Consider the following 21,827-nt stretch of genomic DNA (forward strand, 5'->3'; position numbering starts at 1 on the left):
GAAAATCGATTAAAAGTAAGAGAACCTTATAGAAAATTAGTGATGAACTCAGAGCCGCTCCAGATCTTCAAAGATCTAAACCGATTCAAGTCCAAACATTAGGTTTTGAAGAAAAAGAAAGGGTAAAGGGAAATTTGGTCTTGAACCAGAGATTTGAACCGTAAAACATCGATAAAAAAGCACTCCCAGACCATCGACAGACTTTCAGAGAGTCTTGCACAAGATCTGGACTAGATCTATTCGAGATACTTCCATAAAATCTCAAAAACGAGCAACCAGGAGACGTAGAAGTCTCAAACAGCCATGGAAATCCATAGATCGAGTGGGAATCGGAGGGATTAGGGCTGGTTTTGGGTGGCGGCGTCTAGGGTTAAGTTTAGGTCTCAGAGGGAGAACTGAAGAGATGAGGGAACGAGGGAAGCGGAGTGTGGTGAGAATGAGCTAGGTTAGAGGGGGTCGTTTGGAATTAAAAAGGTAAGAAGTGATCTTGGATGTTGATCTCTGTGATCAACGGCCAGGTTTTAGAGGGTTTGGGGCCAGGTTTAATTTGATTGGGCCTGGGGTGAATTGGGTTTGTATTATTAAGAGGTCTGGGCTGGTATTAAAAGGGTTAGGTCCGAAAAATTAGAGAAATTACAAGGCTATTTGTTAAATACCCAAGTCATTGAATAAAAATTATTTTAAAAAATAATTAGCAATGAGAAAAAATAATTTTCATGCATATAGTGCTTTAAAATAATTATTCAATATTTTAAAAATACAATAGACCAATTTCTAGTAAATAATGCAGTGATGTATATGTGGGCTATAATTATAAAATTAGTGCAATTGTAACCAAAAAGTATAAATCTGCCCATTTGTGAAATAAATTGAACATAATATAACCATAAATCGCAATATTAAGTCATGAAATACTATAAAGCCCTTTGTGATGCAATTTGTAATTATTTATGTAAATAAATACTAGGATAAAATTAATTTAAAAATATAGAAATTGTGGAAAAATACCAATTGATGCTAATGCATAGTTCTGGAACTATATATGTACTTTAAAAATATTATAGGGAAAAATTGGGTATCAACAATGCCCACACGCTCGTCACCTAGCATGTGCGTCACCTACAAACAAGTCACAAGACACATAATACGGGGTTTCATACCCTCAGGACCAGATTTAGAACTGTTACTTACTTCAATTCGAGCAATCATCTACTCCAACACACTTTTGCCTCGCAAATCGGCCTCCAAATGTCCCTGATCTAGCCACAACCAGTACGATATAATCAACACAGGCTAAAGGAATTAATTCCATAAGAAAATGCTAAGTTATAAATCAAAGTCAAAAATCGACTCAAAGTCGGCCTCCGGTACCACGTCTCGAAATCCGACAAAAGTTATAAAACCCGAAAGCCCATTCAACCACGAGTCCAACAACACCAAATTTAACAAAATCTGGCACCAACTCGTCACCCGAATCCCCAAATCAAACTTTCCAATTCTCTGGCCTCAAACCCCCAATTTACACCTTAAATACACACCAACTATGGAAAACAATGGGGAAACAAGATTATTAATAAAAAATGAGTACAAGGGACTTATCTCAAGAATCCCCTTAAAAATCGTCTCAAGAATCGCCAAAACCCGAGCTCAAAATGTTAAAATAAAGCCAAAATCGCGAACCCTTGTATTTATATGTTCTGCCCAGTCCTTCCGCTTCTGCGGATACTTGCCCGCTTCTGTGGCTTCGCAGGAGCGACTCAATGCTCACTTCTGTGGTTTCCTCCGCACCTGCGGCCCAATCTTGCGCTCCTGCGGACTCACTTCTACGAGCTGTTGGCCCAAGTAAAGGTGTAGTTTTGAAGACTGACAAAAGAACTCAGACATGGACCAGGTCCATCTTTGTGAAGCACGGTCATGATCGACCCAAACATGTGAGATGCACGTGAAGGAGATAAATCTAACTTATCAGAAGTAATATCTCCTGATCTGATCGAAAAGGTTGCATATTGGATAAGGAGAGAAAGACTCCTTACACGAAGAGAACACAGTTTAGGAAGAGGATAGGGTTAGTGTATGAGATCAACTAGAACTCTTTTACCATAGAAGAGTAGCGTCTGTATCCCAGTCAATCTCTAATTACTAACTCCTTAAATATTAGTGTTGTTCTCTTTTACATGTAATGCACATAAGCAGAAGTTAAACATGAATTGAGAGCAAAATAGCAAGGCAATTTTGCAAGCAATTTATGTGTGATTCAAGCGTGCAATCCTGAAGCTACTTGAACAAGATAGAAGAACCAGTTCCAAGTGTCTATCTTTTATTCTAGTTCAATTGTAGTAGGTGATTTTACATTGTACCTTTCAGCTTTTATAGAAGCAATTGTATTAGGTACTTAGAGTGTTCAAGTTAGAGTTAACTTGAAGTTGTCGCAACAGTTGAGGCTGTGTGCCACAACGGGATTAGAGTTAATCCTAGGTTAACAAAAGAGTTTTCGTAAATGCAGTTTTTGGCTCAGTGATTTTAGTGGAAGTTTGGGAAAATCCTACTGAGTAGTAGGTCGTGGTTTTTTCACCTTTTGAGCCCGGTATTTTTCACGTAAAAATCTCTATTTTCTTTATTTTCTTTACTTATTATTCCGCAAACAGTAGTAGTTGGAACATATAGAAGAACCAGGTTAAGCGAAAATTGGGTACCACACAAATCATCCCCCCCCCCCCTTGTGTGGTATTAAAGTATAAAATATCACGAGCCTTAACGCCGCTTCTGCGAACCTAGCTCTCAGCCTCAATTCCGCTTCTGCGCTCCCTTCACCACATCTGCGGCCACACAGGTACGGAAAATCCTTCTCACTTGCGACCACCTGCTCACACTCCTCCAAACTGCGCACCTGCGCAACTCACCCGCACCTGCGAGCTCGCACTTGCGATCAAAGCTCTGCATGTGTGATTACACCAGCAGACCCCAACTTCAGCAACTTCTCAAGTTCAACCTTTGATCCGTTAACCATGAGAAATCAACCCGAGGCCCTCGGGACCTCCACCAAATATACCAAGTCTTAAACCCCCATATGAACCTAGTCGACCCCTCAAATCACATCACACAACATCAAAAAAATGAATCGCACCCCAGTTCAAGCTAATGAACTTTGAACTTCCAATTTCTATAAACAACGCTGAAACCTATCAAATCACATCCGATTGACCCCAAATTTTGCACACGAGTCACAAGTGACATCACGGACCTACTCCAACTCTCAGAATTCCAATCTGATTTTGATATCAAAAAGTCCACTCCCCGATCAAACTTTTCAAATTTTCAACTTCCGCATTTCAAGCCTAATTCAACTATAGACCTCCGAATCACAATTCGGATACGCTCCTAAGTCCAAAATCATCCAACGAAGCTAATGGAACCATCAAAACTCTATTCCGGAGTCGTTTACACATAAGTCAATATCCGGTCAACCTTTTTAACTTAAGCTTCCAACTTTGAGACTAAGTGTCTCAATTTATTCTGAAATCCCTCCGGACCCGGACCGACTAACCCAACAAGTCACATAACAGCTATAAGGCACAAAGTGAGCAGTAAATAGGGGGAGGAACGGGGCTACAACTCTCGAAACGACCGATCGGATCATTACAGTCTAATTCTATGGATATTCTTGAGTATATCCTGCAGTCTTGCTTGGCAAAATCTTCCGCATAAGCCTTAAACAATGTGAAGATATTTATTCTCTTACTCATATTAAAGTATGAAAATGTTTGAGCGTTTGGATTAAAATCTTAAGGTAATTAGTGAATAATTTGGAACTTTTACAAAATAAACTCCTCATGAACAATGCTATAGATACTTAGGAGAAAAAAAATTTCCTCGTAAAACCTAATCCTAATACTCAAGACAAGTGAACAGATTATGTAATACAAATCATAGACTATGTAACCTTGAATCAACTTGTAACCTTTATATACTCGTAAACATCTTTATTCTTGCTGTCATACATTTTGTACATGTCTAAAATAAGTGAGCAAATTATGTCAATAAGCGTAGCATCCAACTCATCAAAAAGTTACTAACAACCTCGTGTTATTAAAATAATTGCTTATATTGATCATTTAACTTTGTGACGACCTAATAGATCGTTTTGAGTTCTAGCCCCCGCTTTTAGGATTTGAGACCTCTCTTAGCTCTATTTGATAATTTATAACTTGTGCGCGTGGTTCTTGTCGATTTTCGAAAAGTCTAAACGTTAGTCTTTAAAGAAAATATAAACTTTGACTTTAAAAGTGGCTAGAGTTAATATTGTCAATATATTTAGTAAACGACATCGGATCTGTTTTTGACGATTTCGGTAGGTTCGTATGATGATTTTGTACGTGTACGCATATTTGGTTGGGGTCCGGTCCGTCTTGGCGCTTTATGTAGAAAGTTAGAAATTTATGTTTAACTTTGAAAAATCTTGAGTTTTGGTGATCGATTCTTGATTCTAGATGTTATTGTGATGATTTGAGCCTAAGAGCGAGTTCTGAATGTTCAGATTAGAGCGCAAGGGGCTCAGGTGAGTTTCAGATATGTTGCGGACTGTTTTGGAATAGTTGTAGTTACTGGTGTTGCTGGCTGCTTTATGTGAAAAGTTGGAAAATTGAGTTTAACTTTGAAAAATCTTGAGCTTTAATGATCGATTCTTGATTTTGATGTTATTTTAATGATTTGTGCATACGAGCGAGTTTGTATGATGTTGTTACACTTGTGTGGGTGCTCAGATTGGAGCCTGTGGGGCTTGAGTGAGTTCCGAATAGGTTGCAGACTGATTTTGGCTTAACAGGTGTTTGCTGGTGTAACTGGGTTGCAGGTCTCGCATTTGCGAGATTCTACCCGCAAATGTGAGCCTCGCATTTGCAAAGTGCTTGCTCGCATTTGCGAACCGGGATGGGGTTGGGCAGCTGCGAAGCGTTACTCATATTTGCGACGAGGATTGTCTTCACATTTGCAATTAATGTGTCGCATTTGCGACACTGGGGAGTGTGAGGCAGCGTCGCATTTTTACTGCTTTTGTTTGCAAGTACTGACTTTATTAAAGTATAGCAAATTTTTAAATTGACTAAGCTAGCGTTTGGATATATATTTGGTTGAGACTTGACAAAATAAGTTTTTAGAGTTGTATTGAAAAATAATTTTCGGAAATGAAGTTGTGTTTGGATATGCATTTTTTTTGGAGAAAAAAAAGTTGAAGTTTTGCGAGTGGAAGAAAAAATTCACCCAGAAACTGCTCAAAATCAATTTTTGGGAACTTGAAAAAAAATATCAAATATTTTTCAAAAACTAATCATATTCCATGAACAAACATTGTTTTCAAAAGTTTAAAAAAATCGCCAATATTTATAGCCAGACGGGAGCTAAGTAGATTTTTATTAAAGTAAAATTTGTTGAAGTTTGATATTGTTAAATTTCTTAAAGTAAACAGATATTTTACTATAGAAATATAATGTTAATGGAAACAGATTTTTTGGGGAAAAGACAGGACTACCAATAAAAATGAAACTATTTACCCTGCCCTACCCATTAAAGAATTCTACCCACTAAATAATTACAACTCCTACCCATTTAATAAATAAACGGCAATAACAAAATAACTACCCACGCTTTTAATGCCCTACGTATAAAAACGCAGAAGCTGCTCAAAATTTTAGAAAATTTGCGCACAAACGTAGAAAAACGCAGAAGCTCCTCAAAATTTCAGAAAATTAGCGCACAAAATTGAGATTTCCACCGATCGAAGAGCAGTAAGTGTGAAAAAACAGATCGAAGATGCTGATTCGGATTTTAATTTCGTTGTTCTCTTCAGATTTTGATTTCGCTGTTGATTTGATTTTGATTTCGGAGCTAAACTTCTGAATTTTAGCTGAAAATTCTAATCTAGGTTTGGAGATCTGGAGATCTAGAGGTTTGATTTCGCTGTTGTTTTGTTGAAATTTCGAACACTGTTGATTTCGAACACTGTTGAAATTTGCATTGTTGAGATTCAATTTTGGACATAAAAGTGATTATAACTTTAAAATCATAGAAAATATTCCAATTCTGCTGCAACATAGTGGAGAATGGGATGATAACAATAATTTCATAAATTCTCATGTTGATGCAATTCTAATAAAGACCTATTGGAAATTTGAACAACTTCTCAGAGAAATTGCAAAGCAACTGCAAAAGGACAGTAAAACAATAGTTATTCAGTATGCTATTGCTCAAGGATATCCACCAATTACAATTTGCAGCGATATGAGTGTTAGTGTTTACATGGAATTGAAAAAATCAAGTGCAGGGATGACAACATTTCACCTGTGTGTCGTTTGCTAAAAACACTATAGCTGCAAGCACCTCCAGTTTCGATGTTGCCCCAATTTCATCAGAAATTGCAGAATTTGGAAACACTGATATGATTACTACGTTTGATGTGCAAGAAGGAGATGACGCCATTTTAGAACTTGATGATGCAAACATCATAACTGATCAATTTCATCAAAATGTTGAAAAAGGACAAATTTACAAAGACAAGAACCTGCTGGCTCTCGTTATGAAACAGTATGCAGTTAGAGAAAAATGTCAATATCGGGTTCATAAATCATGCCCAAGAAGGTTCGTCTGCATGTTTTCAAGTAAAAAACTATGTGATACCTATATAGTATATAAGTATGCTAAATCAGTATACTATGCGAGTATGGAATTGTATTGGTTTGTCTGTGTTTTTTATCAGTGATACTGGTATAGTATATAAGTATGCTATATCAGTATACTATGCGAGTATATAACTGTATTGGTTTGTCTTTGTTATTATCAGTAAAACATAATACCAATATAGTATATATGTATGCTAAATCAGTATACTATGTGAGTATAGAATTGTGCTGCTTTGTCTATATTTTTTATCAGCAAAATATGATACTGATACAGTATATAAGTATACCAACAGAGTATACCATGTGAGTATATAATTGTACGGATTTTTGTGTGTGTTTTTTATCAATAGAACATGATACATAACTGTATTTGTATTATAAACAGGTATATCCTTGAATGCGTGGATGAAAGATGCACTTGGAGACTTAAAGCATCAAGCCTGCGAGCATCAAATCTTTTCAAAGTGACGGATTTCAATTCTGTCCACAGTTGTTTAACTGATAAGAGATTTTGTTCACAAAAGCAAGCTGTCTCAGCTTTTGTTGCAGCTGTGGTACAAGATAAACTTGTTGACCCGAAAACCATATATACACCAACAGATATCCAAAGAGACATCCAAAAAGCATATGGTATGGACTTAAGCTACATGCAAGCATGGAGATCAAAAGAAAAAGCAATGCAATTATTGAGACGATCACCAAGTGAGTCATACAAGAAAATGCCAACATATCTTTATATGTTAGAGTACGCTAACCCAGGATCAGTGACACGACTACACACTGAAGGAGATGGGAGCTTCTTGTATGCATTCATAGCTATATATGCATCGATTAGAGGATGGGTCTATTGTAGGCCAACAGTTGTAGTTGATGGAAGTTTTTTAAAGTCAACATATAGAGGGACCATACTCACGGCTTCCACGCAAGACGCAGAGGGTAAGAATACAATCCAATTACATTCAGTTAAAGAAACAAAAAATATTTTCAAATATTATATGATACCAGTATGGTATACAAGTATACCAACAGAGTATATAGTTGTTTTGCCACACACCTGCACCTACCTATGACTATACTACTATATGAAATACTAAATTAATATTTTGTGTACAATCCAATTACATTCAGTTAAAGAAACAAAAAATATTTTCAAATATTATATGATACCAGTATGGTATACAAGTATACCAACAGAGTATATAGTTGTTTTGCCACACACCTGCACCTACCTATGACTATACTACTATATGAAATACTAAATTAATATTTTGTGTACAATCCAATTACATTCAGTTAAAGAAACAAAAAATATTTTCAAATATTATATGATACCAGTATGGTATACAAGTATACCAACAGAGTATATAGTTGTTTTGCCACACACCTGCACCTACCTATGACTATACTACTATATGAAATACTAAATTAATATTTTGTGTACAATCCAATTACATTCAGTTAAAGAAACAAAAAATATTTTCAAATATTATATGATACCAGTATGGTATACAAGTATACCAACAGAGTATATAGTTGTTTTGCCACACACCTGCACCTACCTATGACTATACTACTATATGAAATACTAAATTAATATTTTGTGTACAATCCAATTACATTCAGTTAAAGAAACAAAAAATATTTTCAAATATTATATGATACCAGTATGGTATACAAGTATACCAACAGAGTATATAGTTGTTTTGCCACACACCTGCACCTACCTATGACTATACTACTATATGAAATACTAAATTAATATTTTGTGTACAATCCAATTACATTCAGTTAAAGAAACAAAAAATATTTTCAAATATTATATGATACCAGTATGGTATACAAGTATACCAACAGAGTATATAGTTGTTTTGCTACACACCTGCACCTACCTATGACTATACTACTATATGAAATGCTAAATTAATATAGTGTGTTGTAATTGATATTTTGTTCTTTGGATTTACAGGACAAATTCTACCCCTCGCATATGCAATTGTTGATTCGGAAAATGATGCATCGTGGGAATGGTTCTTCGTGCAGTTCAGAGAAACCTATGGACAAAGAGAGGGAATGTGCATTGTATCAGACAGGCATGATGCTATATGGAAAGCAACTTCAATTGTCTATCCAGAAGTCCCTCATTGTGCATGTATGTTCCATCTGTGGAACAACATAAAGACAAACTTCAGGAAGAGCCAAAAACAAATCAAAGAAGTATATTTTGCGTTAGCAAGAGCATACACTGTTGAAGAATTCAACAGGCATATGGCAGAGTTAGAAGCTATTGATAGTAGAGTGAAAACATACCTGATGGATATTGGATATGATAAATGGTCCCGGGCGCATTCCAAGGCAAATAGAACCATGACCATGACATCGAATATTGCGGAATCAGTAAATGCAGCAAACAAGCACGCAAGAGACCTCCCAGTTGTGAATTTGCTTGACTTTATGACAACATTGATTCAAAAATAGAATTACACCAATCGGAAGGATGCAGTGGAATCATTTATGAAGATTGGTGCAAAGTATGAAAAAATATTGGCAGATAATACTATCTTATCACAGATGATGACGGTATGCATTTTCAAAATCATAAAAACACTGCATGTACTGTATTTTTACTTTTTTACCTTAGTGATTTCACTAAACAACTGAATATTGTTATTTAAAAAATACTATTACTTCATATAGCTAATGACTTTTCTTAATTAAAATTATACTAGGTGTTGCCATCAACTGAATTCTTACATTTAGTAATTGATGGCCAAACAAGAAATGTGGTGCGCCTACATGAAAGAAACTGCACTTGTGGGAGGTTTCAACTAGACGATATTCCATGTCCACATGCAATGGCAGTTATACAAAAATTCCATATGGATTCATACAAGTATTGCTCGGATTACTACAGCATAGACTACTTGCTGAAAACATATGAGATACCAGTAAATCCATTGCCTGATGAAACAACGTGGCAAATTCCAGAACATGTCTCTTCGCAGGTGGTACTGCCACCAAAAGGACAAATCAAACCAGGAAGACCTAAAAAGAAGAGAGGCATAGGAGGCTGGGAAGGAAATACAGTTACATGTGCACTATGCGGGAGAAAAGGACACAACCGGAGAACATGCCGAAATATTCCAAAGAGAGATTGATATAACGATTCAATGTTTTTATAGAACTCATATATCGTAGAATCATAGCATTTGAATTGCAAAGAAATAAAATGCATTTCTTGCATTAGACATATATTTGGTATGATGATTCTTTGCGAAATTACTTCTTGGCAACAAATTTATATGGCTACTTGTATTTTCAATAAGAATCTGTTTATTTTCTATTTTAGTATATAAAAGTGGGATGCATTTACATCTAGTTGCTGCAGGAAAAAAGATGCTAAAATATATATGTGATACCCAAGTGGTATATCTGTATACCTTATTGGTATATCTGTATATCTTATTAGTATCAAAATATGTGCAGAAATAGAAGTGGTGCTGCAAATGCAACATTTGTACATACTTTGTTAACAAAATGGGCACGCTTTGCAACTCATGTCTGTATTGAAGTATAACAAATTGGAAGCCATTTACATGCAGTTATTGTACATCATCAGGTACATTAATACAAGGTGATACCCAAATGTTATATTTGTATACCTCGCTGGTATATAGTGGTATTGAACTAATATGGCTAAAACAAAATATGCGCAGAAATACAAATGGTGCACCAGATACAACGTGATACCGAAAATGCGCACGCTTTGCAACTCATGTCACTACTTACATCTAGTTGCTGCAGGAAAAAAGGTGAGTCAAATACAATGTGATACCCAAATGGTATATCAGTATACCTGATTGGTATATAGTTCTACTGCACTAATACACCATCTATGCTAAAACTACAGATGTACATTAAAGCTTAGACCATCATCACATTCGAAAGCAGATCATTTAACTTCGCTTCATCTGCCCCTAATTTTCACTTGCAGAATCCATTAAACCTTACCCTCTGGCAAAGGAATGGACCTCGGCATCCTAATAAACCAACAACTTTATGGAAGAAGCCTAAGAAAAGCCTAATAAAACAAGCTGAAATCAGAAACAAAATCAGCAAATTTTCAGCATCAAGAGACATAACTAAACTGATAACCCCCATGTACTTGAAGAAATCTATACCACATATTCTGAACCAGAATAATTAAATATGACAAAAGAAACATTAGCAGCTGGAAATATTTTATAAAGGCACAAGTTTCCTACAGTCTTGAATCAGCAGAAGGTCATTTACTACTAACAATACCATACTTCACCAAAAACTATTAAAATCCTGCAAAGTTTTCATGATACGATTAACTAAAACCAAAAAGAGACCTATACTACTTCTTGCGTTTCTTTCCACGAGTCTTTTTAGGTGCTACTGGAGCCTCAGATTCACTTGATTCGCCATGCAACTGCTTGTTCCTCCCATAGTGCCACAACAGTATACCAAACCTAGCTCGAAGACCATCCACATCAAAATTGGCAACAGGGATTGGAAGATCTTCAATAATATACTCAGCAAAGCAAGCAACATATACTCCACAATCTCTGAAATAAAACAAATGAATAGAATATAAAAATCAATTAGAAGTGAAAATGTTAATATGAATGAGGAAAAGAAAGTAAAAAATAAAGTAACTATTCTTACGAATTTTGCTGTGTTGGCAGATTTGTAATCAGTTCAATCTCAAAAGGATCAGTCAAATTCTTTCCCATGTGCAGACCATTTTCTACTACAATGTCACTTCTTTGGTTATAAAATTCAATACTAACTAGAAATAGGGGGATCAACACAGCATAAGCCTCTGCCACCTTTTGAATAGCTTTTTTGTGCTTTCGACTACGTAGCGAGTCATATACGTAAAAACATCTCTTGTGGAATGACACACACCCCAATATCCAATGCCAACTTTCTGCCAAATTAATTGGAAAAAGGACATGATCAACCTGGTGCCATGAAGTGTTGCAATGCATCCTAAATCCTTTCATGTACTGCATGATATCGTCTGATCTATCAATCAAATGATCTTGTTTCCCACCTTTTACAAATTCTTTGAAAACCCTTTGAATGATATTATTAAAAAGAGTATCTATAGTTGTGACTTTGATTGGCATATTAATTCCATATTTCGCCTTCTTCCTTAGATAGTAGAATATAATATTCAAGTGCTGCAAAAAAGAGAGGAAGAAAATATGACTACGACTAACAATATGAATGAACTACTACAACAACAAAAATAAAAAGCAGTACACATACCGAACTAGAAAGTGGCCTGCCAGAATAGTTTAAGGTATGGAAAAACATCTTATCATCAATCCGTTCAACTCCAAAGTCAAAACAAGGCTCTAGCTTTTGATCAGCAGGTAAATACACTTCCCTGTTTCGTATAAAAGAAGATATGGATAAGAAATATAACAACAAACATTAAGAAAAAATGAAAACAAAAGTACATGGAAACGAATACGCACTCTCCCAATTGCATGTTTGCTTCAACAAAGTTTGAGAAGGCAGTCGTAAGCTTAAAATTAACAGTCTCTGAAATGTCATTTACAAATGGAAATCTTCCTTTGATAACCTTCGAGGATCCCCCAACTGCACTAACACCAGATTGCCAGTCATTCCTATACGGCGACTGTTTTACAGCTGCGGGGCGCCTTTTCCGTGTCAAAACTGCAGGAGTAGTTTCAACGTCTGTTTGTATCTGGACAATACTTCTTGATACCGACTGATCAGGTTTAGACTTATTTACAGCACCAGTTGTCAGTTCATTTCCTGATTGATTTACATTACATCTCCCTCCTTGTGTAATGGCAGCAATTTGATCAAGTTGAGAATCAGTATATTCAAAATCAGAATCCAAGTGAAGATCACCCCCGTGTTGAGATGGAGCTTAAATTAGAAAATGCTAGTGAATAAATAAATATACAAAGTTAAGAAATTTAGAAAAAAAGAATGAAAAGTTATATATAGAAGACATTACCAGAAGGCAAATTCACATTACTGCCACCAACATCCACTTGACCAACACCATCAACCCGACATGCTGAACACATAAAAGCATTATCAACATAACTACTTAAATAAAAAATAAAAAAATATCAAGAACCTATCATTTACATACTAACTACAGAATTAGTAATATCAACATCGTACCCTGTGGAGCAGTATTAGACTCAATAACAACATCTGCTCGTGTCTGTACAGGGATTCCTGATGGCAGTGGAGCAGGACCCGACTTTTTAACATCATGAGATGACTGCTTATATGTTGCTTGTTGTGTAATGGCGGTGATTTGATCAATTGCAGATGCAGACAGATCAAAGTTAGAATCAAAGCCAAAATCATGCTCATTTACGAAGGGGGCTGAAAAAAGTTTTTTTAAAAAAAGGTTAGTCAATGCACAAATACATAGAGTTAAATAAATAAAAAAAGAATAAAAAAATTACATGTGCAACATTTTACCAGAAGGCAAATCCTCATTAACTACGCCATCACTTGCTGTGACGTTCTTCACATTGACACCAGTGGCACATCCATCTTGATCAACCCCGGCAAAACCAGATACTAAACATATAAAGGTATAAGCAAGAGTACTATTTTCAAAAAACAACAGCAAAAAAAAAAAATCAATCAAATCTGTGATTTACATACTAGAAGGTGCTGTGGGCGTGCTATTTCCAATAACTACAGGATCATTCTCAACGTGGCCACTTTCAATCTGGTCATAATCATTATCCATCTCACGAAAGTCAGGATCATAATACTGTTGCTTATGCTGAAAATGAGAAACTAACAATTTTAGTATTATGTATATTACAAGAATAATATGTGCACTAAAAGTAAAGAATGAAATAGTATCCTATAAGCATATATTGCATCTTTGAACAATATACTATAGCATTATATTATATAAAAGATGAATACCGCTGAATTTTCCTCTGGTTTCATTGACTTCATTGACTGCTTACCAATAGCTGCAAGCACCTCCTCAAACTTGTTCTCTACAAAAAGCTTCAAAGCTTGTAACTCCTTCATTACCTCAGCATTGGTAGGTTGGGAATCACCTCCAGTACTTTCAGGCATACTTTGTGTCTTTGGTAATTGAGTGCCAAAAACCTGAAAGCTATCGGACTGGCTGGGCTGGCTGTCAGTGCACTCAACTTCAATTTCAAAGCTTAGACCACGCACATCAAATTGTTTCTTCTCATCATCAGTTGGGGTGATGTTCTTTAGCTGCAATTATTAAGCACACTAGTTAGAAATAGAAATGATAATAAAGTATGAAGGAAAAAAGATCCATATTACCGTATGATAACAATATAGTATACATGTATACCAATAGAGTATATCACTGAACTGGGATATAGTATACATGATACCAATATAGTATATATGTATACCAACAGAGTATATCACTAAATTGGGATATTGCTACAACTGTGACTAAACTACTGTACCAAAACATTAAGAGAGGCAATAAAACTATGAGAAAATTACCTACTCGCGTTGCAAGCTACACATTCGCAAAGCAACTCGCTCATTCGGGATTTGACCCATGACTACCCAATTCAAAATTCGTGGAAGTTTGTTTCCAAGATGATCAGCAAAGTGACCATCCAAACTTGGGCAGCATTCATACAACCAAGTCTGTAAAGCCAACGGGAAGCCACCAAGTCTATAAAAAGAAGGCTTATCTTGAAACTTGTTGGAACACGAGTCAATTGTAGCTTTATAAACATCTATACCCCAGGGATAATTATTAAAATCACCGGACTCAACCAAGTCAATGTAAGACCGTGAAATAGCCTTTGTTTTGAGTTGAGAAAATAAGAAGCTGTTGATAAAATAAAGAACTGCTATCTTCAACGCATCATCATCCGTTTCCCATTTCTTCTTCTTAAAACAGTCTGCTAGTTGGGCAAATGTCACGGATGCAGTCCCAAAATATTTTGAAATCAACCTATTCTCTGCTATGCTCTCTATACTTGTATCACCCTTACATTTCAACCCAGTAACAAGTGCAAATTCACCCAAGCCAAACCGCAACCTAGAATCATTCACTACAAACCGCATCTCATTTTTCACCTCATGATGTACTTCTCTCATAAGCAAATGGTGCATAACCCGAATCTGCACAATCACTGGTGGCAGATCCAAAAAATAGCCAAAGCATGTTTTCTTAAAAAGTCGAAGTTGCCTCTTTGATAAATTCGCTTTCAATTGATGAATAACATGGCAGTTGGTATCCCAATCAACCTTTGGTTTATAATCTAAGTCAATAGGCACAAGGAAATCCCAACACTGCAAAACATGTTCATATAAAATAATTTCAGAAATAGAATTCACTTAAAATGCAACTAAACCAACTAAAAATATCACAACTACCATACGATACCAACACGACATATAATTATACCAGCAGGGTATACAATTATACTGACTAATTTCCGGCAACTACAAATGACTATACTACTATTACATAACAGATAGGAATAAAGAGAAAAAGCAAAAAGGAATGCAGCTATAAAGTATTTTCAAGATACTGTACGATACTACTATTATTAAAGGAAAAACAAATAGCGAAGACAACTAAAAAAAGATCCAGAAGCATATGATAGTATATAGCTATACTAACAGGGTAAATAGTTGTACGGGGTTGTTCCAATAACTATCTATAACTATAAAAACTATCACATAACACACATACACTATGTCTATAGGCACAAAACTTCTATGGGAAACATCATGCGTGCCATTGCCACTGCAACAAAACACCAGTTACGCAACAATCAGATAAAGAACATAAATGCAATTTTTTAGAAGAAGACCTCAGAAGTCAAAAGAGCTGCTGCATGCACCAGAAATTATACAAGTTTTACAACCTTAGGGTGAGTGTCTTTCTCACAGGTTTAGATTGTGAATAACAAAAAAAGCTCAACTTAGCCTGCCAGCTTCTTCATAAGGTGATTCATTATGTGCCTTAAACTCATCAGGTTCTCTCTAATACCGCTTATTCAAGTTGCTAACTCTGCATATCCAGCAAAGTCTGGATGGGGGACATATAGCAGATTTGGCTATAAAAACATTCATTTTCACTCACTACCGACTACCATCACATGATATCACCAAACAATCTGGTGAATTGCTATGAAGGAAACATAAAAGCAGCAAGTATAGTTAATTGATAAAAGAAGGGAACCCCTCTTTCCATCGAAATGACGGTCTAAAGTCAAAAATAGAAGCTGATTCCTAATCCAAGGTAAGTGGGACATATTGGTTCTTAAGAAGTATCTAAAAGCTAACATCACACTTGGCTCTCAGGATATGCAAGGAAACCTTTGTCAAACAAACATAGGAGCAGAAAGACACAGAGCTTCAGGATGATTCGTAACTAGCCGTGAAGAGCATCTTCAAGCTTTTGAAACTAAATTTTGCCTACCTAGTGACTGCCGATCTCCTTACAAAATTTGAAAATCATGGGCCGCTCATTGGTGGACATGCTTTCTAAGCAAAAGATTTCTTTAACCCAATAGCATTGCCTCCCCCTTCCAGACTCAAGTACTATGTCAATCATGTAACTGAGTACCTGGCATCTTTTTTGTCTACTACTTAGCACCAATTCAACAAATCATTTTCATTAGAAAATAAGTCAATCATGTCCTAACTTATTACTTAAGGTTAAGGGATTCTTCAGATGGTTCAAAAGGGACAATGGGTGTTATTCAGAAAACGCCCCATACATGATCACTCTACCCCGATGCCTGCCTATAATCAATGCCAGTGGTGGTCACCAGCCAAGGCCGTGGGGCTTCTGCACATTGACCCCATCCACACCATGCCACCTATAAAGAAAAGCTCATTCTGCACACATAACTTACACGGTCCCATTCCTTCCATACTTGCTTCTCACCACCACTATCAACTGGCCTAAACACTAGATCACGTACAAAATCATCTAATGCAAAGCTGAAAATCAGAAATCACACAGAGCAGCTCTGGCTTCAATAAATTTGGTTGACAACAACAGCTACTGATTGACAGCACTAGTGAATCAGCGACCATTTTTTTAAACCTCAAGCAGAACATTAATTTAATCTGTCTATTTAATTCAAAAAATTAACACAACTGATTGTAACTATAATATAATACAAAAGCATAACAGGAAATCAAAAAATAACAATGTACTATACATTAAAAATCGCAAAGATCATAATTGTAAGAAAATTACCTTCTTGGGTGCGACACCAATTTTTCTCTTCTTTAACTGAGAATCATCGCTACAATCAAGATCTACTGGTTGAGTCTCTGTTTCATGCACGGATTCACGTCGGCTTCCCCCTAACTCAGAATCCTCAACAACTTTACCTTTTCCCTTATCAGTCACAGAAACACCTCCTATGACTGGTTCGGAATTTGTGTCGGGTAATGACAGGTAGGGAGTTTCATCGACTGACGCGGCATTAATATTTTTGCCTTTTCCACCCTCTAATTCTACATTTTCAGTTGTGTTTTCAACATGACTACTGCTAGGGTTACGACTAAGTGGAGACTGAGAATCAGAAAATAAGGAAAAACTAGGCCCAGACATGGCTGAGGCAACGGATTCAGCAGCTACTTGTTTTGAAGAATGATATTGTCCAAAGAGCCACCGTCTACGCGCACAATGCTTCCGACCCATAGAGAAAACAACAACCCATAGACATTGATTCACAAAAGTACAAAGGAAACATAAAAATCCTATGATTTTGAAAACCCACTTTCACTAAAATGTACTTTCAGAAGCAAAAAAATTCACCCAAAGCAAAAATGTCACCCAAAATTAGGTACTAGACGAAGAGATTGAACGGAATCGGAAGAAAAAAATTACAACTCGAATGTGTTTCACTTTTGCGTTCTCATCGGTTGGCTATGGAGTTATGGAAAGTGTACTCTGTTAACTGATAGAGAAAGAAGGAAAGCGTGGGAAGAATGGGCTGGATCGAAGATAATAGCGAGATGGGTAGATCGTGGGAAGAATGGGCTGGATCGAAGATAAGGGAGAGATGGGTAGATTGGGCCGCGTGAAATATAGGGGCCGGGTAAATAGATTGGGCCGACTGGGTAGGCAGGGTAAATAGTTCGGGAATGGGTATTAAAAGGTAAATAGTTTGGCCCTAATAGGTATAAAGTGAGATTTTTCCTAATTTTTTCCGTCTATTGAAACAATCATGGCCCAACTAACCTTTTGGCCTTTGGCATATTCCTTAAGAAAATATTAACTCATAGAAAAAAATAAGTATTTTGACTAAATTATCCTTAATTTTAATTTGTAGTTGTTAACTTGACACATTGGGATATGTAAATAATGGGCAAATTTGAAACACTAAAGTTAATTCATTCTTGAATATGTAAAAATGACACTTATTTCGAACCAAATAAAAGGGTAAAAATTGCACGGGGCGCCCTATTTGGTGGCCCCCATCTAACCTATACCCACTTTTTAAAAAAGTTTTAACTTGTACTACTTTTTAAACAACTTCAGGTATCTTTCTCCTCCTTCGTTTTCTGAATGCTGAAACTTGAGATATTGTTATGCATTCTAGCCTGATGATTCATATAAATCTGCTTGTCCCATTATGTTCAGTTTGATCTTATTCACAATAATTTAACGTCTTAGATATTTTAGCTTTACAAGCACATTGGTGAGAAGTATTTTGAAGCTGAGACATTGAGGATACAAATGGGCTTATGAACAACCTTGAGTTAGATCTAGGCTAAGGTATCTAGTTTTGGTTCTAATTTATCTGTACTAACTTGTTTTCATGTTGAAAATATTTTTCATTCTTTAATCTTTGAAATGAACAACATCAACCGCTGCCAATCATGATCTATTCTGGAGAAAGATTATCTTCCTCATTTTCGTGTGCAGACTTAGAACTTCAGCTCTAAGAATGCTGAAGTCAGCAAATATAAACAAAAATTTCAGCTCCTAGAATGCTGAAGTTCAGCAAATACAAAACAAACTTCAACCCTAGAATGCTGAAGTTCAGCAATTACAAAACAAACTTCACCTCCTAGAATGCTGAAATTCAGCAATTACAAAACAAACTTCAGCTCCTAGAATGCTGAAGTTCGGCAATTACAAAACAAAAACTTCAACCAAAACATGTTGTAGTTTTATTGAACTGAAGTTTGCCATTGCACTATGAACTGAAGTTTGCGTGATTGCCTTTGCAAGTCGGGCCAAACTTCAGGCAAAAATATCTGAAGTTTTGCTTTAATAAGGCTACACTTCAGGCAAAATATTTTGAAGTTCAAACTTGACATAAATTTTTGCTACTTCAGGCCCGTATATTTGAAGTTACCCGAAAAGTGGGTATGCTTGCAATTTTTTTTTTGCAAAGCGGGTATAAGTTAAAAGGTGACCCAAAAGCTGGGTATAGATATAAATGCCCCGCAAAAAGGTCACTTACTATGAACCGGGGCAGTATTATATCAATGGTTCTGTTGTATGAAAGTTCTATCTTATTTAGTGAAAAAATTTGGGTTCGCCACTATTTTCATCCTTCTTGAACAAGGTTTCTTGGCTTACGCAGAGACGGATGTAGTGAACAACTAACGGGTTCAATTGAACTCATAATTTTCGACACGGAGTAAAAATTTATATGTAAAAATTCATTAAAATTGCAAAATAGTGGATATGAACCCATAACTCTAAAAATTTAATGGGTTCAATGCTAAAAACCTTAAAAGTTGAACCCATAGGATTTAAATCCTGAATCCGCATGTGGGCTTACAATGTTACTTATTGACTAATTTGTTATTCACTGTACCAAAATGTGATGCAGTAATACTGGATTTGTGATCCAAAATCAAAACGATTTTCACTTTACTAAAGACTGGCTCAAACCTTTTGTGTGTTAAAAATTATACTAAAACAAGTACCATAACAGACGTCTTGAAGACATCAAGTTCAAATCCTGGATCTGTCTTTGTTGTATAATAACCTACATGGATAAAAATCATCCATCTCCCCTATCACATCACTAATACAAAAAAGAGATTTGATATGGCAACGAAAATTAAGCTAACATCTAAAACTGAGGTGGCACTGGGAGAATGATCCTCTGTTGGTGCCTCAGCAGCAACAGGAGTGTCCGCAGTTGGTGCATCAGGCTTAGGTGGGGAACCAGGCGCGTGTGGAGTTGATGAAGGCGAAGCCTCTGAAGGGGTATCTGCAGCCGGTGGTTCTGGCTCAGGTGGTGAGCCAGAGCCGGGGGCTGCGGAAGGTGAGGGTGTAGGGGTAGAAGTTTTATTAGGTGAAGGAGAGGAGCCCGGTGATGGCGCGGAGGAATTATTGCTCGTGCTAGGTGAAGGAGCACGACTAGGCGATGAAGACGGGGAATTAGTTGATGAATCAATCCCCAATGGAATAATAACATTGCTAATTTGAAGGATTGAAATGTTATAAGGTTGTGATGCAACTGACTTGACTAGATTTGATCCAAGTGTTGCACCTTTTGCAGCTGAGCCTAATGCAACACTACCACTACCCAAATCTGTCACATTCAAATATCCTTGATCACTATTGGCCTGTCCAGTGGTTTGAAACAGAGTCGGAGCCTTCATGGTTTTATTAGGTAATTTTTGGAGCTTTTGCACATCATAATAGTCGAGCAAGACGTGCACGCGCATGATGTTGGCGAGCACGTCTTGTGACTTCCCCGAGAGGGGCGACAAGTTGCTGTTTTCGACTACTAGGACAGTGATCGTTTGCCTGGAGTTGATTGCGGAAGCAACTCCGGTTTGAGTTAGGTAATTGTTGAAATTGCTGAAAGATGAGTATTGATTGAGAAGATTGGTAATGTTGAATGCCTTAACATGACATAAAATATTGAGGAGGAAGAAAAAGAATAGTATAGAAGTGTTAAAATTATTCATTTGGATATAAAATAGTGTTTGATGATAGTTCCAAAGTGTTGTCTTAATGAATTTTTATATTGAAATAAGAGGACTTGGTTTTTGTGGGGAGAATTCATTTGCGCCTCTTTTAGAGGGAATTGGTTTTGCTTAGTAGTGGATAGGAGAATGTGGTGGAAGAGCTCATTCATTGTTTCTGTGCCATTTGCCATACTTACAGCACCCTTGTCTTAATGCTCTAAGATTAGACCAAAGAAGATCCTTATAAAAGCAACAAAATCTCTTATGTGATTTTAGTTTTGACATTAACTAGGAAAATTACGTTCATATCAAAGAAAAAGTCCTTTTGAAAAAGTCGTTTTAGGTTAACTTAAGGAGCATTTAACTTAACGTGTAAAAAAAAAAAAAGACAATCATGTCATTTATCAGGTAGTTGCAAGTAAATCTCTATTATAAATAATAGTTAGTTGCCTCATAAAAGTAGTTGGAGTAATTAACATGTTATGAACTTATAAATTCAGAGGCGAAGTCAGGATTTGTAGCTAATGGATTCAGGATTCTAGTTCTTTAAGCTACTGGGTTCTAACTTAATTATTTGTGCATATTTCAATAAATTTCTTAAGACAAATATAAGGTTTAGACCAAAGTTACTGAGTTCGACCGAACCCGTAGCTAAAGGCCGGTTCCGCCCTGCTTATGATAGGTTAAATCTACATTATTTGTGTTAGAAGTTTTTGCACTATCATTATATATATATATCTTAAATCCTACAAACAAACGTAGTTATTCTGCTGAAACAACCGAGTCTCTTTTGAAATCACTCGAACTTATAAGCATTTGTTTCCACATAGAAAACAGACTTACATACATACAGTGAACTTCTGCGAAAACTACAATGATAGTTTATTATCTTTATTCAGCTATATCTTTTGTTTGAATTTACAATAGATTCTACATGGCAGGAAGCTGTGATTTGTGGAAGAATGTTTGGAAGTCTTTCTATATCTATGGACCTTGAAACAACTCCAAACCTTTGATTATAAAAGAATGCATTTGTAATGAAAAACTAAACCAATTTGTATAATTTTAGTTTTACTTTTTCTAAACATTTTGTATATTGTAAATTTAGTCCTTGATGACTAAGAAATCAAAGTTTGTTAGTGCATGATAAATTGGCATCCCTATTTATTCCCACCGACTTGTAGTCCAAGGGTG

The 21,827-nt window shown here is 36.2% G+C and overlaps 2 protein-coding genes across 2 annotated transcripts; both read right to left on the reverse strand.

Moving 5' to 3' along the window:
* Positions 1–11,049: 11,049 nt before the first annotated feature.
* On the reverse strand, positions 11,050–17,391 carry LOC109244193. The gene is made up of 13 exons (XM_019411246.1): positions 16,942–17,391; positions 16,835–16,848; positions 16,592–16,679; positions 14,277–15,014; positions 13,638–13,946; positions 13,365–13,488; positions 13,176–13,277; positions 12,867–13,076; positions 12,694–12,756; positions 12,182–12,602; positions 11,970–12,090; positions 11,361–11,881; positions 11,050–11,260 (listed from the first exon to the last, which is right to left on the reverse strand). The coding sequence occupies exons 1-13, from the start codon at positions 17,389–17,391 to the stop codon at positions 11,050–11,052; spliced, it is 3,372 nt and encodes a 1,123-aa protein (XP_019266791.1).
* A 2,166-nt stretch (positions 17,392–19,557) lies between these two features.
* On the reverse strand, positions 19,558–20,648 carry LOC109244196 (fasciclin-like arabinogalactan protein 14). Its single transcript, XM_019411250.1, has one exon. The coding sequence runs from the start codon at positions 20,631–20,633 to the stop codon at positions 19,731–19,733; it is 903 nt and encodes a 300-aa protein (XP_019266795.1). The 5' UTR covers positions 20,634–20,648; the 3' UTR covers positions 19,558–19,730.
* Positions 20,649–21,827: the final 1,179 nt, after the last annotated feature.

The sequence above is a fragment of the Nicotiana attenuata genome, unplaced genomic scaffold (genome assembly GCF_001879085.1).
Source record: "Nicotiana attenuata strain UT unplaced genomic scaffold, NIATTr2, whole genome shotgun sequence".
In the NCBI taxonomy this organism is placed as follows: Eukaryota; Viridiplantae; Streptophyta; class Magnoliopsida; order Solanales; family Solanaceae; genus Nicotiana; species Nicotiana attenuata.